The sequence below is a fragment of the Arachis ipaensis genome, chromosome B6, assembly GCF_059453495.1.
Source record: "Arachis ipaensis isolate K30076 ecotype BB chromosome B6, ASM5945349v1, whole genome shotgun sequence".
In the NCBI taxonomy this organism is placed as follows: domain Eukaryota; kingdom Viridiplantae; phylum Streptophyta; class Magnoliopsida; order Fabales; family Fabaceae; genus Arachis; species Arachis ipaensis.
The window spans coordinates 20,159,685-20,186,228 of record NC_142441.1 but is presented as its reverse complement, the minus strand read 5'-3'; the positions used below and the strand labels follow the sequence as shown (position 1 = coordinate 20,186,228).

General features: G+C 32.2%; 2 protein-coding genes and 1 non-coding gene across 4 annotated transcripts; all 3 read left to right on the top strand.

Annotated features, from left to right (window-relative positions):
* Nucleotides 1-17,847: 17,847 nt before the first annotated feature.
* Nucleotides 17,848-17,921, top strand: TRNAV-AAC (transfer RNA valine (anticodon AAC)). The gene has a single exon. It is a non-coding gene; the product is annotated as a tRNA-Val (tRNA).
* FKGP (L-fucokinase/GDP-L-fucose pyrophosphorylase) lies at nt 17,872-23,053 on the top strand. 2 transcript variants are annotated; one of them, XM_088490032.1, is made up of 7 exons: nt 17,872-18,483; nt 18,567-18,831; nt 19,026-19,390; nt 19,564-19,690; nt 19,787-20,800; nt 21,500-22,233; nt 22,414-23,053. In XM_088490032.1, exons 1-7 carry the CDS (start codon nt 17,989-17,991, stop codon nt 22,804-22,806), a joined length of 3,393 nt encoding a protein of 1,130 aa, XP_088346158.1. In that variant the 5' UTR covers nt 17,872-17,988; the 3' UTR covers nt 22,807-23,053. The 2 variants fall into 2 exon arrangements, with proteins under 2 accessions (XP_088346158.1, XP_088346159.1); XM_088490033.1 differs by having other exon boundaries at nt 17,989-18,483; nt 18,567-18,811.
* Nucleotides 23,054-24,124: 1,071 nt separating this feature from the next.
* LOC107646094 (protein LEAD-SENSITIVE 1-like) lies at nt 24,125-26,022 on the top strand. Its single transcript, XM_088489441.1, has 2 exons — nt 24,125-24,320; nt 25,137-26,022. The coding sequence occupies exons 1-2, from the start codon at nt 24,227-24,229 to the stop codon at nt 25,853-25,855; spliced, it is 813 nt and encodes a 270-aa protein (XP_088345567.1). The 5' UTR covers nt 24,125-24,226; the 3' UTR covers nt 25,856-26,022.
* Nucleotides 26,023-26,544: the final 522 nt, after the last annotated feature.

Genomic DNA, 26,544 nt, shown 5'->3' with positions numbered 1-26,544 from the left:
TTTTTCTTTCATACAAAAACCAGTTCTTTCTTAACCATGATTTTCCCAATCCAACTTCAAAACCATTTCAGATTTAAACCTCTTTAAAAGAATCATTTATTAAATAAATCTCACGGCAGGGTCTCGAGACTTTAGGGAGGACGACAATCAAACTCAAAACATAAAGTCTTTCTTAATAAATCAAACCCAAACGTAAATATTTTCTTAATAAATCAAAAGCCAAATAATACAATTTCTCAAGTCCAACCTTTTTCTAAATATTTCAAACAAGTTCTTAAGTTTCATAATAAAATTTCCACAGCATCTCCCCTAAACCTCGAACTTTGCCACCCTTTTTGGGTCCCAACCGAACCATTCTCAATTTCTTTTCAAACATTTCCAAAATCAGAAATTATTTTCAAATCTCAGTTCAATGCCAACAAATCAAACTGACTTTCCAACTCAACAATAAGAATTCTCAACATTCTTAAACAATCAAGAAATCAAATACATATTCATCACATTCAGTCACAAATGCAATTCAAACTTATCATTCAGTCATTCCAAACAATCATAAATTATTTGCATATATCCACTAGACTTCCATGGCATTCATAAATTAAAACAGTTAATTTCAACATGAAATTCCCTATCTTCGTACGAAATCAGAATCAACAAAAATTTTGGAGAAATTTTCTGACCGAACTGCTGAAGAAGAAAACGTCAAAAATTGTCTGTGCCTCCTAGAGCTCCAATTGGCCGAACTCAAAGGAAAGAGGAGCTGGATTTAAAGGGAAGAGGAGTTACGTCACCGTCAACTTCTATCAGACAAAAGTAACGCCAACATGTAGAGAAGGAAGATACAAACACTTTTATCGAATTAAATTTTTTATTGGAATTATGGATCGCAAGAAATCGAAACCAGAAATTCAGAAATTCCATCGTTTCTCAATCTCTTTCTCTCACGGCCTTTCTTTCATTTTCTTATGGTTTCGGTCATGAATGAGAAGAAATGAAGAAGATTAAGGATAATAGTGATTTGTGGTGGTTAAGGTTGCGTTAAGTGTCAAGGTTGGATATATACATATTGCATTAAAGCCACGTTTCATGATTATAAGGGAATGGTTATCTTTAACAATATATAATAGGAATACAGAAGGTTTGATGTTCAATATTTTTTTCCTATTTTATCTCTATTTTTATAATCTAAAACTAAATTCTTAATCATATACTCACGTTCTATAAATTCTGCATTAACCCACGACAGAAATAATGTAACTGCTTCACTTAAAAAAATTGCTCACTCTCAATCGTAAGATTATAAAAATGGCTCCACTTACACTATAGTTTAAACAATGTAATTTTTTTAATTAAATGTACAAAGAATAATTTTTCTCTTTAAATTATTATGATACTATTTTAATATACCCTTGATACTTATCTATAATATATAATGATAATTAGTGTCTAAATTTAAATTCCAATATTACTCTTAAAGAGAGGTTTACTATTAAAATTTTTTTTGGTCAATTACGTTAAATAAAAAAATTTCTACCCATCTTTTACATAAACCTCATTAAGATATTTTTATTGGATGTAAATTATTGTTATAAATATTTTTATTAAGATATATTTTTAAGGAATAAAAGTAAAATAGTTCAATAAGGATAATTTTTTTAAAAAAATAAATGTACACTAATAATTTTTTTTCTTCAAATTATTAACGTACTTTTCTAATATACTCTAAGTATCTATACAATATATAATATCAATTAGCGTTCAAATTTAAGTTCCAATATTGTTATTAACGAGAGAGGTTTATTATTTTTTTAAAAAATTTACACAATAATTTTTGTATCAATATATCATGATTCATTTTAAAAATAATGTTTATTCATCTAAGTCATATAGTGTCTTAAAAAAATCACATTTAAATAATTTTTTTTATCTTTTAACTATTTTATATTTTTAGATTCAAAACTTTGTATTTTTTTATTCAAGGTTTATTTTTATATTTTATTTTAATTCTGTTATTCAAAACTATTAATATGAATTTTAATTTTTAGGATAAATAAAAAGATGAGATTTTTTTTATAAATTAAATTATTGAAAAACTTACTTATTATAGAAGAAGTCAAGTGTATTTCTTGATTATAAGAATACATATAATTCACTTTTGAATGTAATCAAAATAAATATAAATTTATTCAATTTTTTAAAATTTAAATTAATTATTAAAATTATAATATAATGAGTGTACTCCTATACAAATATAAAAATAATTTCATAACTATTTTTTTTGTTAGGAAAAAACATTACTTAATAAGCATAAAGTCTAATTTAAACAACTATAAATAAGTAAAATAAGTAACAAAAAACGAACATAAAATTTAATTTTTTTTGTTATATTTTTAGATTCAAAACTTTGTATTTTTTTTATTCAAGGTTTATTTTTATATTTTATTTTAATTCTGTTATTCAAAACTATTAATATGAATTTTAATTTTTAGGATAAATAAAAAGATGAGATTTTTTTATAAATTAAATTATTAAAAAACTTACTTATTATAGAAGAAGTCAAGTGTATTTCTTGATTATAAGAATACATATAATTTACTTTTGAATGTAATCAAAATAAATATAAATTTATTCAATTTTTTAAAATTTATATTAATTATTAAAATTATAATATAATGAGTGTACTCCTATACAAATATAAAACCCATTTCATAACTATTTTTTTTGTTAGGAGAAAACATTACTTAATAAGCATAAAGTCTAATTTAAACAACTATAGATAAGTAAAATAAGTAACAAAAAACGAACATAAAATTTAATTTTTTTTGTTATTTGGTATAAAAATAAATATAATAAAATAAATCATTGTTCTCATACATAATGACATAAAATTTGACATTATCCCTTTCTAGAACTATTTATTTTTTTAGTTTTTATTCTTATTTTTGTGCTTTAATTTAATTTTGTTAAACAAAAAAGTTCTAATATTATTTAACTTTAATTTTTAACTTTAACCACAAATAAAAATATATGACTTTGTATGTATTAAATAATAAAGAAAATACTCGGAACAGAAAAAGTTAAGTTTACTCTTTCATTATATTTATAGGAGTGTAAATTATTCGCACAAGTGTTACAAGACCTTTTTTTTTTTTACTTTATTTTTAAATTAGTATTCACTTTTGATTGTAATAATTATGAATTAATACATGGTAATAACTAATTGCTATTGTAGAGAAGATAGAAGAAGAAGAGAGAACAAGCCAATATAAGCATAGGGATGAGCCAATAATAAATATGTAGATAGATAATTGTAAGAAAAAAGAATAATAAAAACAAAAATTAAAAATTCTAAAAGAATAATAAAACTAAAGATAATTGAAATGTTGAATATAAAATTATTAAAAATAAAAAATTTTTAGCCATTAAAATTATACGAAAGAAAAGAGTGATTTAAATATAAATTTTTATATCTACTCTAGATTAAATAAAATTGAGAAATAAATAAATTTATAAATATTTATAATTTTTTATCTTCATTGTTACACATAATAACAACTTAATGATTTAAGTATTATACCTAAATTAATTTAAATTTAATTATTCTATATATTAAAAAAATTAAATAACTTATAGATTTTTTTATTTTTTATTTAATTATTCTATACAAAATTTTTGAATGCTTGATATCTTAATTTTTTTTTTAAAATGATAAAATATGATTTAACAAGCAAGTATGAAAAATAAATATCTAAATAATAGTTATACATCTAGATATCTAAATCAAACAAAAAAATAATTTTTTTAACAAATCTTTAACAACTCTAAAGTTAATATAATGGATAGTTATAGATCAAGGCGATGAACAAAAATAAGAGCTACTATAATGATACGGTGGTAATTGATTGCGGTTGGGGTTAATAGAAGAAGAAAATAAGAAAAGGGAATAAAACAAGGTTAATAATGACGAGACAATAATAATTATTAATATAATTTTAATTTTAATAAAATATGATATAAATAAGATCACGTTAATATTAAAATAAAAGAATACGTATTAAATAAATTTAAAAAATAAATAATATATTAACAAAAAAGTTAAAATTAATTTCTTAAAAACAATAAAAAAGTGGCTGAGCCGTTAATATGTATTAAAGGGTTACAAGCCACGTTCCCCTATAACGATGATAATGAATTATTATAAGTGAATATATATATATATATATATATATAAAACAAATCTTTCTTTGTTTTTTCCATGGCTTCGGCCACTTCTCTTTTTTTTTTCTTAACATTAATTAATAATAATAATAATAATAATAATAATAAATAGTTTATTATTATTATTATTATTATTTTAATTTTACTTATTAAAATAATTTTTAATAAATAGTTTAAAATAATAAAATAAATTATAATTAATTTAAATTTTAATAATTATAAATTAATTTAATTATTTTTAATAAATTAGTTTCTAAAAATAAGAGACTCCAATTTATAAAATAAATTATAACTTATTTATATTTATATTTTTAAAAATGTGAATCGTTACAACTAGTTGCTAGACAAAAATAATAAATTCTAATAATCTTCTAGTATATTTCATAAACTTTTTAAATTCTTAATTTTGTAAATTTTTCTTGTGTACTTAACTTAATATTAATTTATTCTTTATAAGTTTTTTTATTAAATTTTTTTGGCTAAATAAATACATTCAAATATTCAATAATTATTGTTATTTTAATATTTATCATTCTAACTACAATTTTTAAATATTTTATAGTTTATATATTTTAAATTTTTTACAACTATAATAATAAAATAATTAAAAAATTGATACTTTTTTAAGAAGAAGACTAATATTCTAGAAAGAAAAAATATATAACTTCAATAATGTCAATTTCAGTTAATAGTTCTATAACTCTAATAATTTATGAAAAAATGGGATATAATTTTTAAATTTCAAAGAGTCAAATTTAATAACAAGTTTGATTTTAATTGTTTGCAATGAGATTCTAAAAAATAACTTTAAATTTTGTAATAACACCCTAAATGAAGCTAGATAGACTCATTTGAAGTGAAATTTATACCAAAATTATTTAGATAATTATTCTTTATCTTATATAAATTTTTATCCTCAAATTATGTTTCGCCACACTTTGACACAAAGTATTTTAAAAGTTTAAATATGAGAGAGAGAGAGTTGTGTGTGTGCGTGTACGTGGGTGTGTAGGTGTGGGTGTGCGTGCATGTATGTGTGGGTGGTGTGTGTAGGTCAAGTCGTTTTAGACTCGTGATAAATTCATATTTTACTATAACTTTAAATTGAAAAGAGTAAAATTTATCAATTTAACTTTGTGGGTGTGTATATATGAATTAACTCTTTTTTAGGCTCGTGATAAATTCATATTTTACTATATGTGTGTGTGGCTCAGCTTGTTTTAACCTTATTGATAAATTCATAATTTACTATAACTTTTGAATTGAAAAGAGTAAAAGTTATCAATTTAACTTAGTATGTGTTCGTGTGTGACTTAGCTTATTTTAGACTCGTGATAAATTCATATTTTACTATAATTTTTGAATTGAAAAGATTAAAATTTATCAATTTAGTTCAGTATGAGTGTGTGTGGCTCAATTCGTTTTAGGCTTATGATTAATTCATATTATACTAAAATATTTGAATTTAAAAGAGTGAAATTTATCAATATGTGTGGGTTAACTCGTTTTAGACTCGTGATAAATTCATATTTTATTATAATTTTTGAATTGAAAAAATAAAATTTATCAATTTAACTTATACTTAGCTTTCTAATTGCATACTTTTGTGAAAATTCTCTTAATTGAGCTTAATAGATTAAACATTTTTTTGTTTTAAAAATTATCAAATTAATTTCATTTTTATTTCATTCAATACCTTGATATGTTTGTTTAAGTTGTTTAAGGTTTAAGAGGCAAGAATGACTTGGGAAAATAAAAAGCATGCGGAAGTAGAGATTTCGCGAAAAAACAATGGAAAAAGAAACGACTATATACACACCTATGAAAAATTATATTCAGGTGCGTGTGCACCCACTTGTACGCACACGTAAGTCTGATCACGTGCCTCATTTAAAATGGTACATGGCTTGTAATTTGGAGGTTATTTTAGCCCATTTTAAACCACTTTAAAGCCATATTTAAAGCAAACATTGAGGGTGATACTCATATACACAAATTTTTTCTTTTTTTTTTTTAAGGTTTAGGACCTTAAATTTTAGAGAGAAAAGCTCTAACTTCTCTCTAGAATTCAAAAATTTCTTATGAATTTATCTCTTATTTTTAGGTTTTAGTTTGTTTGATTGTTGTCCTTAGTTTCTAATTTCTTGTTTTGCTACTCTAATTTCTTAGAATTTCTTGTTACTTCTTCTAGTTTGCTATTTTAGATTATGAATCCTGGTTGAATTCTCAATTTTCTTTAACGAATTTAATATTTTATACTTTATTCTTACTTACTTAGGTTGTTATTGCTAATTCTTGTATTGGGTAGTTATAATTTTTTATTATTTTTGTAATTTATGAAGTTTTGTTTATATGCTTTTCAAGTGTTTGATCAAATATCTTACTTAATTATAGAGTAGATTTTGCACTCTTGGCTTGGGTTGGAAACTTGGGTAAAATTGAATTACTAATGTCCAAGTTGATTGATAATTTAGAGATATTAATTAATCTTATTTTTACTAACGCTATTTTTTTACTAATTCAATTAGTAAGTTGGTTAGGACTTGTGAATTAAGATTAATTAAGCTTAATCGATTTTTCTCAATTTGTAAAGGTTAACGAATTGGATTTACTCTTTATAATTATCATGTTATGGTTAGTGACATTGATAATAATATTTAACCATCAATCCTTTTCAAGTTCTTTTTCGCATTTAAATCTATTTTTTTACTAGTAATTACCTTAATTGCTCTTAGTTTAAATTCTCTTGACATTTACTCATTGTTTGCTGACTTTTCTCTTTTAGTTTCTTGTTATTTATATTGTTGTCAATTACGAATAAATCTCCGATCCTCAGATCCAATAATTAAGCACTACATTGTAATTTTTAGGGAGAACGATACGGGGTTAAATTTTTGATTATTATTTTAAATTGTGACATTTTAAACTAAATTTTGATAGTGTTAATTATTAGTTTAGAGCTACAACAAACTTGAGCTTTTTAACTTGTGAATTTTTTAAATTGGTCTTTAGTACTCATCAGTTCGACTCCGCTTGTTTTATTAAATATGCCAAGTTTTGGCTCTTTGAAAAGTCTATTAGTTAAAAAGGCCATGTCATATGCTTTAAAAAAAGCCTATAAAGTTCGCCGGATCATCAAAATATTTTTTTGTAAAAATAAATTATTTTTAGTTTAGACTTTTAGCTATTTACTTATATTAAACACAAAAAAAATAATAATAATCAAGACTAGTTAAGATTGTAACTTTTTTGTTAAAAAAAAAGTGTATAACTTGTAAATATGGTTATGATATGTGTCTAACAATTAATATATATAAATAAATTATGCTTTGCAAATTATGAAATATAAATTTTAGAATGCATTTAATATCAATTTAAATTTTTTAAGCGTATTGTTTTGAACTCTAATTCACGAAAAAGGTTTTTCAAATAGGCTCGTAGGTTTATCGGATTTAAACAAGCTAGACTCATACCTAAAAAAAAGCTTGTGAGAGATAACATACCTAGAATTGGGCCATCTATTTATAGCATGGACCAGACTTGTCAAAACTAAAGCTCAACTTGGCTCTTCCATTTTCACTAGGAGGATGTGTGTGTTGAAAAATAAGTAATTTAATGGATAAAAGTACTTAAATACCATGAAGGATACAGGATATAAATTCAAATCCTCACATTAAATTTTTAACATAATAAATCTCTCTCTCCCCCTCCCTCCCTCTGTGTGTGCTAAAAAGAGTATGTGTGTACGTATGTGTTGTCTCTGTGGCCATGTTACAGTAATGAATAGAGAATGGACATTTGACATGTTTGAAGTTAGAAGAAGCAGTATTTGACTAGAGCAAACACGGTGAATGTACTAACAAAGTACGGTAAATTTTTTTAACCATAAAAACCTCATCAAACTTCATCAAATTGACGTTCAATTGGCTTTTAACCTAAAAAAAAAAGAATTCAATCACACCAATACACAATCATCTTAAATTTTTCCTTCCCAAAAGCTGAAACCTCTAAGCTCTAACCATAGTCACCCATACATGGTAGTTCCTTTCAGTTAGAATACACAAACACACCGAAGAACTCAATGACAGTAGGGCTACAAATTTATTTGTCCATTATCCAACCACAACAACATCGGATAATACCTAACGCCTTCCATCACTTACCAATGTCACATTCTTTACCTTTCTCACCCATAAACTAAGGAATAGAATGAGTATTGATTTTCACCGCTAAACCATACTCACAGCAAAATAATGCAGAGCTTTCAAAAGTAAATCAATATATTCTTATTCCACTTGAACCAAAGTCATCTATGAACGTTAACTACACATGTCGACCATCGTCGACCGGCCAAAGCCACGCTATTTTTTTGTCGAAACCGCATGCAACAAATGACATTCATACCCCTTATACATCATCAATTTTTAGTAATATCCCTATGGTAACAAAATTCGAGTTCAACGAGTTTAATCTCATTAACCCACTTTTTTTCAGTAACAATCATATTTAACCACTCCGTTTACGCATTCCACCTATCAACCTAATATTCACTTATTTATTTATTTATATTTTTAAAATCATCTGACCTTTTAACAAATTTCAAGTCAGATAATAATTCATAACAGTCCAAGTTTGATAATCCATAAATAGTTTATAGGGTAAATCACCAAAAATGCATCTGAATAATTTTATAGCTAACAAAAATGTACTCAAATAATTTAAAAATGCAACAAAAATGTTCAACAGTAAATATGTATTTTTAAAAAATGTCTTAGAGATTGAATTTTGATGCAGTTTTTTGTAAACATGATTAAAAAATGAGATATTTTCATCCTTAAAATTTGGTGATTTTTTGTTAAGTATATATATTTTAAAAAATCACAAAAAAATATACTTAGAAAAGAATTACCAAATTTTAAGAATAATAATATCTCATTTTTCTAATCATGCTTGCAAAAAATCGCATGAAAATTCAATCTTTAAAGTATCTTTTTGAGAAATATATATTTAATATTAGATAATTTTGTCACGTTTTTAAATTATTTGAGAATATTTTTATCGATAGCAAAGTTTGGGTGTATTTTTATCAACAACAAAATTATTCGAGTACATTTTTGATAGTTTACCCTAGACTATAATATGTTGTAAGTCAGGTTTAGGCCAATAAATTTTATTGCAGGATTGACCTAACCTGCTTCCACCCTTAATACCTTCCTTGTATTGATCCTTAATCACTTCAAAACTATAGAAGTTAACTATTGGATTTCACACCCTCAAAATGTAAGAAATATCGAGTTAAGTCTCAAAGTAGTCCCTAAAGTTATACTCGAGCCTCGAAGTAGTCTCTAAACGTAATAGTTACCCAATTTCATCCCTGAATTTGTACGCCAGAATCCACAGACGTCCTTCTAGCAATTCCCATCCACTTGGCTCCATCGGAAAGCTGATCTGGACTCTTCTGTGACACGCTGGCAAAGAAACGGCTAGCTGACGTGGATGAGTACAATTTTTTTTTATTCAATTTGGTCCCTAAATTGAAGTTAAAAACTCTAACCCCCTAATTTTGAAGATCACTCCCTGCATTGCACACTCTCATATCATCTCTTCGCTCTTCTCCATCTTCAAAGCTACATGGTTATGGCTAGCACAAGCAACACTGCTGGGAGCTCGAACACCCCACGATCTTTTGGAAGCATTATGAGAAGAATGAATAGAAATAGAAATTTGCATTCGCCAGAATGGTGTGGGTGTGGGTCGAGACTAGTGTTGCGATGGTCAGGGATAGATTCTAACCGAGAGAGACCATTCATCAGTTGCCCAAACTACAATGTAAGTGGTTGTTGTTGTTTGCTGTATTTCTGAATATGAACTTGGCTGATTCAGTTTTTTGGGTGCAGACTATAGGTAAGAGGTGGTATGGGTTATTTCTGTAGGTAAATAAAATTTTAAAAGAAGATGTGATAACATGTGATGGTAGAACAAACCTTTCAATTGACAATGAAGAATAAAAAATGAAGATTGCTTGAAAACTTGGGAGGTTAGAGTCTAAAGTTAGGGTTCTAAAAATAGGTGGAGTTTTGGTGTTTGTATTTATGCTACTGATTATAGGAGCTGTTCTCTATTAAAGTTAGATAGACAATTTGGCCAATTGTATCTGGTAAAAAACAAATGACATGTTATATGCACATGTTGTTTCTGTACTTGTACCTGTCTTTTTGTTTGAAAGAAATGCAAATTAAAGTAAATGACATCACTGTGCTTGCGTATTTTAGAAATTGGAAAAACAATATGAGATAGTAATCCATTCATCCATATTATAATATTTTTCCATAATATAATGAAACACAGCCAAAACATTATTCACCCATAAACATTGTTCATCCATGATGTCAAATTGTTCATAATTAATGCCTTACAAAGCCATAAAACCATAGGATCCTAATTAAGACAGCATTGAAAGTATATAATCTAAACAAAATAGATGGATAAAAACGCTAATTGGTTGGGCACAAACTTCATGAAGTTTGCAAGCCTTGAAGTAGTCCCCTATGTTGCACCTTGCATAGGATTAGGTGGATGATTCGTTGCTGGTTGAGTGCTAGCTAGTAGGGTGGCAGCAGGTGGGGTGCTTGCTGATGGATTGCTACTTTCTGAAGTAAATTTTGTGGCTTTGGACAACTTCCTTTTGGAAGGAAATTTTAGTGGCCTAACAGAAGTGGGTGAAACCTATCAGCAAAAACATGTAAAATAGTTAGTAAAATTGATAAGAATATATATTTAATAAAATCAATGTCATTTAATATTGTGAACCTGTTGAGAGTCATCAGTTTTTAACAAGGGTGGTTGATTGAGTTTAAGCTGAATTTCAGTCTGAGGTTGTGGGACAAAGATGACTTCTTCCAAGAATGTGATAATAGGCTTGGCTCTAGCTTCTTTAATCTTAGAGTTTAAGATTTCACAAGTATTATTGCAGATGTTGTTTATTTTAGGTGCATTACTGAAGAAAGCCCGACTCCAAGAGTCTCTAGGCCACTTGTTCAAATAATCCCAAGCATCCTTATTAACCCTCTCAATTTTTTTGATAATTTCAAGGAATCCATCCTAGCTAGTACACCTTGTACAATTCCATAGTAGCCCTCTAAGCTGGAGATCCTTCCATTGCTTATTGAAATTCTTTCATAAATATCAAACACAGAATCTGTGATGGATATCTGAAAATACTTCCTTAACTGCATGGATGAGGCTCTGATTCAATATAAACAGTAGTTGTAAGATTTGTTATCGAGCATTAAAATAGCTCCTGAAGTTGCATAAGTGACATCTAAGAGGTCCTTAAACTTTTATAAGTGACATCTAAGTGGTCCCTAAACTTTCATAAGTGACATCTAATTGGTCCATTTTCAACCATTTAAACTTATCGAATTAGTCCTTGTCCATATCATCAGCACATTGTAAAACATGTATAAACAGCAGTCCAATATATATATACAGAAGTTCAACAACTATGGAAATGAATAGTTAACACTTATCAACAGACTAACTACAGTAAAAAATAGCAGCCAAATAATAGACTACTTACAGCAGCCAAATAATAGGCTAATTACACTTATACAGATATTTTGATAGTACAAAATAACTCAAAATTACACAGCAAAAATATTCAGAGTTAGTTGTTGCTTTCTCCCAACTTTCATACAATAGATACTAATTACACACCAGTTATATAACAATTAATAAAGACAATCAATGATTTAGGTACTAGCTATACACAATAAACTTAACTTGATTACATACCTTCTGCATATCTGATATAAAACACAGCTTGTTTTGCTTGTAATCCCCCAAGTCTTGATGAAGTAATTCCAAGAATAATCTCCAGTTGTCAGTGTTTTCAACAGGGACAATTTCATAGACAATCACATATATGTAGTTGTTTTCATCTTGGCCAATAGCAAATAGGATTTCACCACCATGCTAGGTCTTCAGAAAAGTTCCATCCTAGCCTATAAGAGGTCTGCAACCAGTCAAAAATTCTCTTTTACACGCATTCAAACAAATGTACATCTTCTCAAAGATTGGATCATCATCAGGATTGAGCTGATATATAACACCAACAGTCACAGTAGAGTCTGGATTACTCTTCAGTAGTGTCAGCCTATAATTCCTCACTATCCCATATTGGGCAGCAGCATCACCAAACACAATAGCTCTAGTATCTCCTAAAGCTCGAGTTAGTGAAGACTTGTTCAAATCTGAATCATACTTTATCTTAAAATATTGTGCAGCCTTAGAGTGTTTTAGATTAGGATACTTCCTTAGCTTCTTCACCAATTCGCAGGCTAGCCACTTCCTATTAGCCAGTCTATTTTTGGTATCTCTTGCGTAGGTATGGTCATCCATAAAGGTCTTGATCTGCCAGCAATTACTCTCACTGTTACTAGAAGCATACACCAGCCTACCACAGCTCTCATCCTTACACATAGCTCTTATCTTTACACTATCATTCTTTTTAAACTAGATCCTCCTACCCTCCTGAATACAATATTCATGCACAGTCTCTTTAAACTCCATCATTGTAGTGAATGTCATTCCAACCTCAAGTATAAGCTCTCCAAACCTTCCTCCTTCTCTGAACACAAGAAAGACCTCATCTGAATCAACCTCCTCCAACTCATCTTCAGAGTTCGGAGGAGTCTTCATTTCTTTTGAATGCCATGAGTCTCCACTATCAGATTCATGATAAGCTTCATCTTGGGCATCATAATATGGTGCCATATCACTAAACTCAGGAATTGATCTAAAAACTAGTTCATCATCCTCATACCCTGAGTATGCACACACTGGACCATCATCCTCAACCATAACAGCTCTCTTTTGTTTAGTAAGTTTTTTATCTGTCCTAGTTCTCAATTTAACATTAGTCTTCTTTCCTGCTGATCTTTTCACAATACTTCTTCTTTCTCACTAGACACCTCATCACCACCAGGTAGATATGCTTCATCCTCTACACTATCATCACTGTCATGGCTATCTGAGGATTCTTCTGAGCTAGACAAAGCCACAAAGACTGTTTGGAGCTATTTTTTCTTAGCAATTGATCTTTCAATAGTTTCAATAGCAGCTGCTCTTGTTAAAGGCCTCCTTCTATGTGGTGTTGCACTTGTTAGATTCTTAGAGCCTCTCTTTGGTACAACAGACTTATTGGTTTCTTTCAATTTCGACCATAGTTTAGGAATTGCAGTGGGTTGGACCATTTTTTTGTGGTGGGTTGGATTTAGTTCTACTAGGTTGGGCCATTATTTTTGGTAGTGGGTTGGACTTAAATCTAAAAATTGCAATGGGTTAGACCAATATTTTTTGTGGTGACTTTGATTTACCAACATAAATTGCAGTAGGTGGGATCTTTTGTTTTGGTCCTAGAGACAATTTATCAGTAGGCTTTGTTATATAGATTATTTTTTGGGTAGGGATAATGGTGTGACTTGGTTCAGAAGTTGGAGTTGATGGTATTGTGATGGTTTCTGGTTTGACTGTGATAATTGGTGGTCGAGTTTGGGGTGGGAATAAGGTTTTGTATCACCATCAACTCCTTGCCTTTAGATGATACTGGTTTTGCTTCCTCATTATACAAAGGTTCAGAGACTCTATGTTCGTAGTACACATGGATAATTCCCTTGTTCTTCTGAGCAAGGTAACACATCTCCATGAGCTCCTTATCATCTGTGATAGCTCTTAGACTAGTTTGCAATGGCCTATTAGGCACCAGCCACCAAGATTGAGTCACCTTGTCATACCCAATGTTCTTGTGGTAGTCTTGAATGAAAAAGACATCCAGTGTGTCTATATCAACTCCCGACAACTTAGAAATCTTTCCACCATTATAAGACATACTTCCATCATGCTCTATAATGAATGACCTTCCATGGTGAAATATGATAATCAAAGGATCATCCATCTGCAATTTAAAAAAAAATTGAATGATCAGACTCATTATCTTCAACCACGTTACCAAATTGAAAACTCCACAACTAAAACATAAAACCATGTTCTCAACTGTAAATGTAGTAAACCCTAACACATAAAAAATAAGTTTCCACCTTAAGAAACAAGCGGTACTCAGTCTATAATTTTATTGGCCTAATCACTAAGAAACCTAATTCTGATCAAACCCTAGCAAATAGCACAAAACACAAGCATGCATACCGACACATTACACTCGAAGAAAATCTATTCAACTACTGAAAATATTAAATTAACAACAATATAAAAAATAGAGCTCCCTTATTATCACATATTTTTTTCGTTTTTTTCCTTACTTGTTTCAGAGAAATCAACCTTTAAAACTCTCTATCTGATGAAGATGATGATACCGATCCTCCAGAGCCTAGATTTCGACGAAAATCACTGCGGTTACAGCAATCACACAAACACCATCGATGAGTGTAGGGGAGAAGAAAAGAGCTCTGTGTGTGTTGTGTTTTGAGAGGGGAGATAATACATTAGTTTAACGTTGAGAGAGTGAGGTTTTGAGAGTGAAATGACGTCATTTTATGTCATTTACGTGCCACAGCAATACTACATCGTTTTCTCTTTGTCAGCGGATCACAGAGGAGTCCAAGCTTTCCGGTGGAATCAGGTGGATGGAAATTGCTAGAAGAACAACTATAGGTCTCGGCGTACAAGTTCAGGGATGAAATTGGACAACTATTAAGTTCAGGGTCTACTTTGAGACTCGAATGAAATTTCATGGACCACTTTAAGGCTTAACTCAAAAAATATCCTTGATAAAATAGAACAGATAATTTATAGTTGTATAAATTTTGATGAGAATGTTATATGAAATGAATGATATAGTGATGAAAAAATGCAAAATAATGGTTCATGAATTTAGAGAGGGTGAATGACTGAGCTCATAAAGAGAAGAAAAAAAAAAATCTTTAAATTCCTATTTAAGGCACATTTTTTATAAAAAAAAATTAACATAATTTTTTTTATCATAAACTGTAAATATAAATTAAAAATGTCTTTCTTCTAGCCTCTTCAATAGCACGGACAATTTTTGTTTTTTTGGCCCATATCGTGGTTTTATCCATTTAATTAATTAAAATACAAATAAATGAATATAGTTACTAAATTAAACTTCTTTCAACAATAATATTATTAAAATTTATAAAAATAAAAAGTATACAAAAAAATTTAATAACTTTAAAATTAAAATAATAATAAACAATAATACATAATTCAACATTTAACTAATTAGCAACATTAATTAATATAAAAAAATATAGTTAAACTCTATATTTGACGACATATATTATGAATTTGTTAATATGTGTTCAATTAAATTTTTTTTCAGTTATTGATGTTTTTGTTGATCTCGAAATTAGATATTTTTTTAAAAAAATTGATAGTATGATGTAGAGGTGTACATGGTTCGACCCGATCTGAAGATCCGACCCTAGCCTCGAACACTTTAGGGGCTAATTTGGTGTGATTTTACCGGGTCTAGGGTCGGGTAAGAGTCTCAAAAATAGATCCGGTCATTATTTTGGGTCGGGTCCGGATCATAGCCCGGGTCACCTGAACTCGGCCCGGTGGCCCGGTCATCATACACAATTAATATTTTGTGTTATTAGTGATGAATGATGGCTATTCTTATGTGAAATTTAAGTATTGTAAATTTTAATATTTTGTGTTATTAGTCATTATAAGACTATAAATTAATGTTTTATGTTTAAAATACATAAGACTTTAGACTAATGCATAATATTGTGTTATTTGTATTGATTTAAATATTTGGTGTTATTAGACAATATTAGTATTGATTATGGTTATGCTTTAATTTTAGAGAAAGGTTGATTCTTGTTATATTTTTTTGAGTGAATTTTATCATGTCAAATAATGGTTGGAGTCTTGAAAATTTGGATATTTTCACATGCTAGCTTACAAGAAGGTATTAAGGTAATGTAATGTTAACGACCCAATTTTTACCCGGTATAATCGTGACCCGAAAGTGTATAGGTTTTATTGGGTTTAGGGTCGGGTTTGGGTCTAACAAATAGGCCTGGTATATATTTCGAGTTGGGTCTGTGTCACATCAAACCCGATTTTATCCGATCCATAAACACCCCTAGTACGATGCAAAATTTTATTTGATGTATTAAGTAAAAATCTATGAAGCACGGATTCTCCTATGGTGCCCGCGTATCCGTGTCGGACACGAATCCGACACCGATACTCGACGGATACTTCAAACGAGCATATCGATGACTTTTTTTTTTGCGGTGCAGAATTTTGGTGAAGTTGTCACGAATCCGAACGAGTCCGACCGATTTTTTGGTTTTATGGCCCAATTAACTGATTTTTTTTTTCATTTTAAAATATTTTAAAATCAAAACAAATCAAAATTTAAATTTAAAAATAAAATAATTAATAGAAGCAGAGTTGATGACAACAGTCCAGATCTGAGTGAGGTTTCGTATTTATCTTTAGATGAACCAAACATAGAAGCTATGGTATTTACGGATGATGGACTTGGAGTAGATTAAAATTTTTTATTTTTTTTAATAATTACATAATTTTTAGACTTTTTTATGCAACTATATTTCCTCTTATATTTATAATATGATATTTTATTAATTTAATATATTATTTAAATTTTAATTCACAACGTATCCTAAACGTGTCGTATCCAATTTTTTATAAAAAGAACGTGTCGGCGTATCCGTGTCGTGTCGTGTCCGTATCGCGTGTCGTATCGGTGCTTCCTAGGTAAAAATTATGCATAAATGTCTCTTTATCATTAGTAATTATATTATGGAATATAATACAATTTTTCGTTATGTTTGCATGTTTTTTCTTTTTTTTTTTTTAAATGCATTGAACTATGTCTAATTACACACTGTGCCTCCAATTTTTTTTAGTTACACAGTGTCTCCAATTTTTTTTAGCATTGAAACGGAGGTTTAGCCACTTTCTTTGCTATTGATGGGACATCTAGATCTAGGTCAGCCGCATCTGCAGAATAAGCAGTTGACGGCCAGGCCTTCTAAATGGGGCCAACAAGAGTCATGTTTGTATTTGATGAGCCTGACTAGTAGCAGCAACCAGATTATGTCTGTGCTGTGACTTTATATGAACCGTGTCAGAATGAGTATCAAATCAACCAAAAGTTATCAGCTTCTTTCTTAAGTGTCCAGCGACTCCCCAAAAATAATTACAATGCAGTAATTAAATGGGATAATAAGATTTTTCTTTACTCCACAACAATTAATCATTCTAAGAAATTTTAGAAAATAACAAATGCTAAGAAAAAAAAACTTTATTTTTATTATAATAAACCACCTTGAACATTCCCTTGATGATGAGACTAATGGTAAATTTATATGTGTATGCAAACAAATGACGATATTATTAGGAGAGAAAATGACACAAAAAATATCTCATAGTTTCATGTATCCTCTTATAAACTCTAAAGGTAAATTTATTGTTTTTATTAATTGAAATATATTTTTTACAAAATTCAAAAAAAAAATACTGAAATTAAAATGTAAATCAAATGTAGCCAAACAAGTTTTACACAACCTAAAAAGATTTTTGTACTATTAAATAAAAATTTATGAACAAGATGGTGTCGTGGTGTAGTTGGTTATCACGTCAGTCTAACACACTGAAGGTCTCCGGTTCGAGTCCGGGCGACGCCATATTGTTTTATTTTTATCTAGTTCTTGTTCTTTACATTTTAATGGTCGTCTGCGGCCGTTATGATTTATGAATTTGTCAATTTTTTGTCGTCAAACATCAAAGAAAGACGAAGGTACCATTTGCTGTGATTTGGTCTTTCGTCGTCTTGTCTTCACTGCTTCTTCACTCAGTCTGGCAGCTGAGAGAACCACCGACAAATTGGTTACGACGATGGAGAGCAGCAGAAAGGCGGGTCGGTCTTCTCGGGCCAAACAGAAGCACGATTTGGCCTCCCTCCTCCGCAAATCGTGGTACCATCTCAGGCTCTCCGTCCGCCACCCATCCAGAGTCCCCACCTGGGACGCCATCCTCCTAACCGCCGCCAGCCCCGAGCAGGCCCAGCTCTACACCTGGCAGCTCCAACGGGCCAAGCGTATGGGTCGGATCGCCCCCTCCACCGTCACCCTTGCCGTACCCGACCCCGACGGCCACCGCATCGGATCCGGTGCTGCCACTCTCAATGCCATTCACGCCCTCGCCCTCCATTACCGCAACCACTTCGTCCCCGATCTCCACTCACAGGTTCCGATCTTATTGCTGCTAACGTATAATTCCGTTATTTCAAAGTAAATGATTGGATTGATTCCTACTCCATTGTTGTACAGGTTGCAAGCACAAATGGCAGTGGTAGTGGTGCCGGTGACGGTGATGGTGATGACGTGGCAATGGCTGAGTTGATGGCCAAAAAGCACATTCTGCTGCTCCATGCGGGTGGGGATTCTAAGAGGGTGCCATGGGCTAACCCTATGGGGAAGGTGTTCCTTCCGCTTCCCTATTTGGCCGGTGATGATCCAGATGGTCCTGTTCCTCTCCTCTTTGACCATATTCTTGCTATTGCTTCTTGTGCCAGGCAAGCTTTTGGAAGTGAAGGTTCACTCTCTCTTTACCTATATCATACTTATGTACTCTTCTTGTGCCATGTACTTATTAGACAAGGGTTATGTAAGTTTCAGAAGCGATTTGTTTATTTTCCTTGTTGCTATTCCTTGTCTAAATTGTAATTTGCTTTCATCATGAGTGGTGATGTTTGCTTAAAACTTGCAAGATTCTTTCAATGGTTGCAGGTGGGATGTTAACCATGACCGGGGATGTTCTTCCATGTTTTGATGCATCGACCATGACTCTGCCTCAGGACACTTCATGCATCATCACTGTTCCAATCACCCTTGATGTTGCTTCAAATCATGGAGTGATTGTTGCAGCTAAAACTAAAAATAACACTCAAAACTATGCAGTGAGTTTGGTAGATAATCTCCTGCAGAAACCTAGCGTAGAAGAGCTTGTTAAAAGCAAGGCAGTTCTAGCTGATGGTAGAACGCTTCTTGATACTGGAATAATAGCAGTTAGGGGTAAGGCGTGGTCAGAGCTTGTTACCCTTTCATGTTCCTCTCAGCAAATGATTTCAGAACTCATCAAGATAAAAAAGGAGGTATAGTGGATTCTTTTGTATTAAATATATAGCATCGCCTTTTAAGATGGTAGAAAGCAACCGAGAAACAAAGAAATTTATGGCAAGGGCTCTTGTTATGTTTCACTGTATATATGTTTGGAGTATGTCCGATGTTTTATTTTATCCAAGAATACTTGGTCTGCATTGTGCAGATGAGTTTATATGAAGATTTGGTTGCTGCCTGGGTACCTGCAAAGCATGAGTGGTTGAGAAAGCGTCCATTGGGTGAAGAACTGGTCAATAAATTAGGCAAGCAGAAGATGTTCAGCTATTGTGACTGTATGTCAAGCCTAATTGCATTCTTATCTCTATATGTAACATTCCTCGTACCCATCTGTACAAAAGTTTACTCTTTCATGTATTGTTATGTTGCAGATGACTTGTTGTTTTTGCACTTTGGAACCTCAAATGAAGTTCTAGAACACCTCAGCGGAGTTGGTTCAGAATTAGTAGGGAGAAGACACCTGTGTTCTATTCCAGCAACAACGGCTGCTGATATTACAGCATCTGCTGTTATTCTTTCTAGTAAAATTGCACCAGGAGTCTCAATTGGAGAAGATTCTCTAATATATGATTCATCTATTTCGGGTGGAATACAAATTGGCTCCTTATGTATAGTTGTTGGAGTCAACATTGCTCTTGATGATCATCTTAGCACTGAGGATATCAAATTCATGCTTCCAGATCGCCATTGTCTTTGGGAGGTTCCCTTGGTTGGGAGTGGAGAACGAGTTCTAGTATTTTGTGGCCTTCATGATAACCCGAAAAGTTCACTTTCTAGAGATGGCACATTTTGTGGGAAACCTTGGAAGAAAGTTTTACATGATTTGGGTATTCAAGAAAGTGATTTATGGGAGTCCTCAGGCACCGATGAGAAGTGTTTATGGAATTCGAAAATATTTCCTATACTTCCTTATTCTCAGATGCTTAACGTTGCACTATGGTTGATGGGCTTAGCTAAGCCAAAAACTGAACATATGCTTTCTTCGTTATGGAGATCTTCCAGCCGCATCAGCCTGGAGGAATTGCATAGATCAATTGATTTCTCAACAATGTGCATAGGTTCTAGCAATCACCAAGCTGATCTTGCAGCAGGAATTGCAAAAGCGTGCATTAGCTATGGAATGCTTGGTCGCAATTTGTCTCAATTATGTGAAGAAATTCTTCAAAAGGAAGGTTCTGGAGTTGAAATATGCATGGATTTTCTGGGTATGTGTCCAAAAGTTCAAGAGCAGAACTCCAATATACTTCCCAAAAGCCGGGCATACCAGGTGCAAGTTGATCTTCTTCGAGCTTGCAATGATGAAGTGACAGCATGCAAGCTGGAGCCCAAAGTTTGGGCCGCTGTGGCTGATGAAACTGCTTCAGCAGTAAGATATGGATTTAAGGGTACATACTTTAATCCTTCCCCAAGATTCACACAAACTTGCAGCTCTCTCTCCTCTTCCCCAAGATATGTGTGTGTTGTGGGAGAAGTAGGGTTTTTCTTGGTACAGTTTTGATGACTTGTCTTTTGCTTTAGTTAGTTGAGGAAGCATAAACATGAATCATTTAAATATTTGTGCTGTAACTTAGGGTAACCTAGCTGGAGAAACAATTACAAGAGTAGTGATATTAAATTATATTCATAGTAAGGATCATTTGCTTTTGACAAGGCATAATGAATTGGACATTATTTTCTTACATGATATTGTGCGCATCTGTTGGTGCCAAATAATGAAATGAAACCACAAATGTACTGGTTATTGCGAATCAATATAGCATTTAAACTATTGAAAATCCAATTTTTCTTTGAAGATAAAATAGTGGCATTTATGTCTAAAGTTGGTTATATTAGTTTCTCCAGATATTGTCTCTATATTTGAGGTTCATAATACTATTATATTAGAATTGTGAAAGGATGCAGGAGTGTTTCGAGTTTTGACGGAAAATGACAGGTTACAACTTATAACATACTATGTTAGTTTTTTAATTTAGACATTATATTCTCTGTTTCCATATCTGAACTAGTTAATTGCTTCTTTAGTTTATGCAAAAGAATTAGAAACAATGAAATTTCTGAAGCTGAATTCAGTCTCCTTTCTGCAGAGCATTTATCAGAGTCACCTGGTAGCCTCTCCTGTCTTGAGTACCAGAATAACCACCATGATGGGCACACTCGTCAGCCTTTCCATCCTAGAATGGTAAAAGTAGAACTACCTGTACGCGTAGATTTTGTTGGGGGTTGGAGTGATACCCCTCCATGGAGCATCGAGCGTGCTGGATGTGTTCTAAATATGGCAATAAGCTTGGAAGGTTCTGCTCCAATTGGCACTGTCATAGAGACAACTGAAACAACCGGAGTATTAATTACTGATGATGTGAACAACAAGTTACATATTGAAGATTATAAATCCATTTCTGCTCCATTTGATGGAGATGATCCATTTCGGTTGGTCAAATCTGCCTTACTTGTGACTGGCATTATTCATGACAACGTTCTTGTAGACATGGGCATGAAAATCAAGACTTGGGCCAATGTCCCCCGTGGTAGTGGATTAGGTACTTCTAGTATCTTAGCTGCTGCAGTGGTAAAAGCGCTTCTCCAGATAATTGATGGCGACGACAGCACTGAGAATGTTGCTAGACTTGTTTTGGTGTTGGAACAACTCATGGGCACTGGAGGTGGGTGGCAAGACCAAATTGGGGGATTATACCCTGGGATCAAATGTACTTCAAGCTTTCCAGGAATTCCATTGCGGCTTCAAGTCATTCCATTGTTAGCTTCACCTCAGTTGGTTTCTAAGTTGCAGCAAAGGTTACTTGTTGTATTTACTGGTCAAGTAAGTAATATATTATAGTAGGAACTTGCTTTTCTGTTTCTGTTCCTGCACAGAGAGTTGTATGCATTCAAATACAGCATCACCACCTTTCTATCTTGTCATTTTGAAGTTAACACTTCTCTTGATACATCATCTTTTTAGTTAGTTGTGATTTTGATTGCATATTGAACTGTTTTCTAGGTTCGACTTGCACATAAGGTTTTGCAAAAAGTGGTGATCAGATATCTTCGGCGGGATAACCTTCTTGTATCCAGTATTAAGCGCCTTGTTGAACTGGCAAAGATTGGGAGAGAAGCTTTGATGAATTGCGACATTGATGAACTTGGCGAGATAATGTTGGAAGCTTGGAGATTGCATCAAGAGCTTGATCCTTACTGCAGCAACAAGTCTGTTGACAGGCTCTTTTCTTTTGCTAGTCCATACTGCTCCGGGTACAAGCTGGTTGGAGCTGGCGGCGGCGGGTTTGCTCTCTTGCTTGCCAAGGATGCAGATCAAGCCATGGAACTGAGACAAAGACTTCAAGATAACAAAGATTTGAATGCGAAAATCTACAATTGGCAGATATTTCTATAGAATTTATGATAGTGAATAATACGAATAGTTGTTAGAAACTTGAGTTGTTTTGTTATTCTACAACCCATTCATTTGTAGATTGAGATTTGAGGGTTCACGGAATTGTGTAATGTAAAACGCACAGATGTAGATAGTTAATTAGTTATAGCCGTATAGCCATAAGAAGACTTGATGCAAGATTCAGCCAAATTTGTCAAATTATTTAATGTTTCGTAATCATGCTTCTTAATGATCTCTTCTTGATAAATAGTTGAATAATCACACCTTATTTATTCCCTTCATAGAGATATATTTATTTACAAAAAAGTGATGATGTGCAAAAGCAGGATAGAATAATAAAAGATGAAAAGAGGGGGAACTAAATTATTAGAAGAGCATCACTTGTTAATGAAGCGAAGAATCCAAAGCAGCATCTGTTGCTTCGATGCAGAAACTTCGTTGCTTTTTCCAAATCGCCTATGGGCTATAGATGGGCATATACTATAGTATGTTCAATGGACCTGCATAGTCCAAAGGTGAAATGTCATGTAAATAATAATTAGAATATACGACAAATGGTTAGTGATTTTTATTTCAAAGATAAATAAATTTTAAATTAATTAAAAATATAAAAATGTTTTTTATTTTTTAAAATGTAAGATATTTAAATTTTTTTGGAGCACTGATTTGTTCTTTGTTACGGATCCGATTTTCGGGTTCTACACCGAAACAGCCTTCGATCTTAATATCTGATGGGGCCTCCTTTCTCCTCTAAAAAGTCCAACACCTTCTAATCAATATTCGAATTTAAATATCTTTCTTATTTTAGTCAGATAAGATAAGATGACATAACTATCATTAGCTATATAAAGGAGAGCCAGAAGCCTTTTCTTTCAGGTACATCATTCACTCTACACATCTTATACCTCTCGGATCCATTCTGACTTAAGCTTCAGAGTGTCCAGATAATTTGGCGATCGCCTCGACTCATAATTCGTACCAGAAATTTTTAGTACATTCTTATATATGTTGGATAGATGTTTTAAATATCTCAAATTTTAGAAAATCAAAGATGTTTTTATATTTTCCATTAGTTAAGAATTTATATATTTTCGAATTAAAAAAATTAAGGATGTATTTATTTATTTATTTTAATAATTCAAATACATTTTTAAATTATGACGCAAAAACAATAGTCATTAGTCATCACATGCCATGGATTTGGTGGAAGTCGTTGAGCGGAAACCATTCATTACATTCCATGTAATATAAAAAAGAAAAGAAAATGTGGTTGATGATGTGTGGGGCCTCTCCATGTCCATCGAATATGGCACAAAAAGTCATACTCCTTCTCTGTTTATGCATATGCTAAGTGCTGAAGGAAAGCGAAGCGGTGTGGAGTGAGTGAGACTGTGAGAGTGAGAGTGAGTGCGAGTGAGAGATGGGTCTGCTTACAAACAAAGTATTGAGACATGAAATCAAGCCTGGCGATCACATCTACACTTACAGAGCTGTTTTCGCTTACTCTCATCATGGTCTCTCTCTCTCTCTCTCTGCAATGTCCCTTCATTTCCACAATTTCTATCTAATTTTTCCTCAATGTGGCTTCTTTTTGTTAGTTCAACCTTTTCTTTTCTTTTTTCTCCCTACCCATGTATTTGATTTATGTAAATGTTTACTGAATTATGGAAAGAAAAAAAGCTGTGTCGGTGTTGGTGGTGTTGAAGGATCCACTCACCCTGCCACGGGCACGGAAAAAGCATTTGCATTTGTTTGTTTTATCATTCAATTTGGGTTTTCGTATTGACCCCCTCGTAAACTAGGTTATATAAATCGAGATTGATTGTTTTTGTTTGAAAGTCAACATACATGATAGGGAGATCTGATTAAGTTGCTTTGGAGATTGGACAATGCAAGTTTTGTTTCAGGGTCCGGGAATCTCAAGAGTCTTGTTTGTGCATCATTTTATGCTCTTTGTGGTCACTTTTTGTTCAGATTCTTAATGTTGGTGGGTTAGCCTTGTCCGTCATTTGGTTTGCTCTTAAGTTGACAACTTCTAATTGATGTCAGTTGCTATGATTAGTAGCATGTACAAGTTATGGTGCTTGATGAATGTTTGGATTTGTAGTGAAAATGCTGACTATTTCTGTTTAAATTTAGATATGTTTGTACATGTAGGACATTTGATTTATGTTATGCCTAGACTCTTTGATAGATTTATGTAGTTTTGTTAACCTTTCCTGCAAAGCTTGCCTCTTAGAAAAGCTCTAAAACCCCAAACCAAATTCAGAATGGTATTTAGAAACTGGTGTGTTGATTGTGGAATCTAAGTCTATTGTGTTACCATGCAGGGATTTTTGTTGGGGGAAGCAAGGTTGTGCATTTCAGACCTGCGCGAAACTTGAAGTCAATCACCGAGACATCTTCAGACCTGGATGATCAAACATCAGACCCATGTCCAACCTTTCCCGATTGTGGATTCAGGCAGCCAAACAGTGGCGTGGTTCTTTCTTGCCTAGACTGCTTCCTTCGAAATGGGTCCATTTACTGTTTTGAGTATGGTGTTTCACCATCCGTTTTTCTTACCAAAATACGGGGAGGCACATGCACTACTGCATTATCTGATCCACCGGAGACCGTGATCCATCGGGCAATGTATCTGCTTCAAAATGGCTTCGGCAACTATAATGTGTTTCAGAACAATTGTGAGGATTTTGCTTTGTACTGCAGAACTGGCCTATTGATAGTGGATAAGCAAGGGGTTGGAAGAAGTGGCCAAGCTTCTTCCATTATCGGTGCCCCGCTGGCTGCAATGCTTTCTTCTCCACTCAAGTTGTTGATGCCAAGTCCTGTTGGTGTGGCAACGGTAACAGCAGGAATGTACTGCATGAGCAGGTATGCAACTGACATTGGTGTGAGAAGTGATGTGATCAAGGTTGGAGTCGAAGACTTGGCCGTGAACTTGGGATGGCATTGCCCTGATCAGATGCAAGAGGAGGAGGAGGAGGAGGAGGAGGTGGTGGATCCTGGAGTGGAAACTTCAGACACACAGATTACCACTGTCAGATGACTTGGGCATTTATTCATCCGTATATGCCTAGGTTATGGGACCTTCATGTTAACCTTAGTGCTATTGGTTTCTAGTTATTCAACTTGTGCATGGAGTGATGTAACAATAATATAATATTCAGTATTAATGAAGTATAAATCCGATGTTTTCCTTTTGATTGCTCCAAATCCAGCATTCTACTTGGGCAGCAACTGAACCATTTTGCCGTGCAGCATGAAAAAAACACACATTTACTGATTCTGACTAGTTATTTTAATATTTTCAATCTGAAGTGTGGAAACAGTTTTGAAATGCAAATTCTTACTGATAATTGATCCATTCTGTTTTACTTTATGGTTTTCTTCGATCTCATTACTGAGAACCGGATCCTCTACGCATATTGAAAATAGAATGAGGCTTTTCTCATTTTGGAAGTATATAATGTCATCATCAATCACATAAGAAACTTATAGAGGCGAAGAAAGTCAGACTCGGACATAGTTAGTTACAACCTTAAGGGCTCCAACCAAATCTGTTGATGTATGCAAAGTTTTGTTGTTATCCAATCCAATCCAATCAAATCTAGTAACAAATAAAGATGGTTTTGGTTATTATCTTCTGGAAGGTGACGTGTTAGTTAGCACCCAAAACCTGTTTCTCAACAGCACTGCAACTCTTTAATAAGCTTTTATTTATTTAAAGTAAATATA

Bases quoted from the DNA above. Each gene is read 5' to 3' on its own strand.
- FKGP (XM_088490032.1), top strand. From the start codon at position 17,989: ATGAATTTGTCAATTTTTTGTCGTCAAACATCAAAGAAAGACGAAGGT. The intron at 19,391-19,563 runs GTATAGTGGATT...TGCATTGTGCAG, and splicing joins TCATCAAGATAAAAAAGGAG to ATGAGTTTATATGAAGATTT. The intron at 20,801-21,499 runs GTACATACTTTA...TCCTTTCTGCAG, and splicing joins AGTAAGATATGGATTTAAGG to AGCATTTATCAGAGTCACCT.
- LOC107646094 (XM_088489441.1), top strand. From the start codon at position 24,227: ATGGGTCTGCTTACAAACAAAGTATTGAGACATGAAATCAAGCCTGGC. The intron at 24,321-25,136 runs GTCTCTCTCTCT...GTTACCATGCAG, and splicing joins TTTCGCTTACTCTCATCATG to GGATTTTTGTTGGGGGAAGC.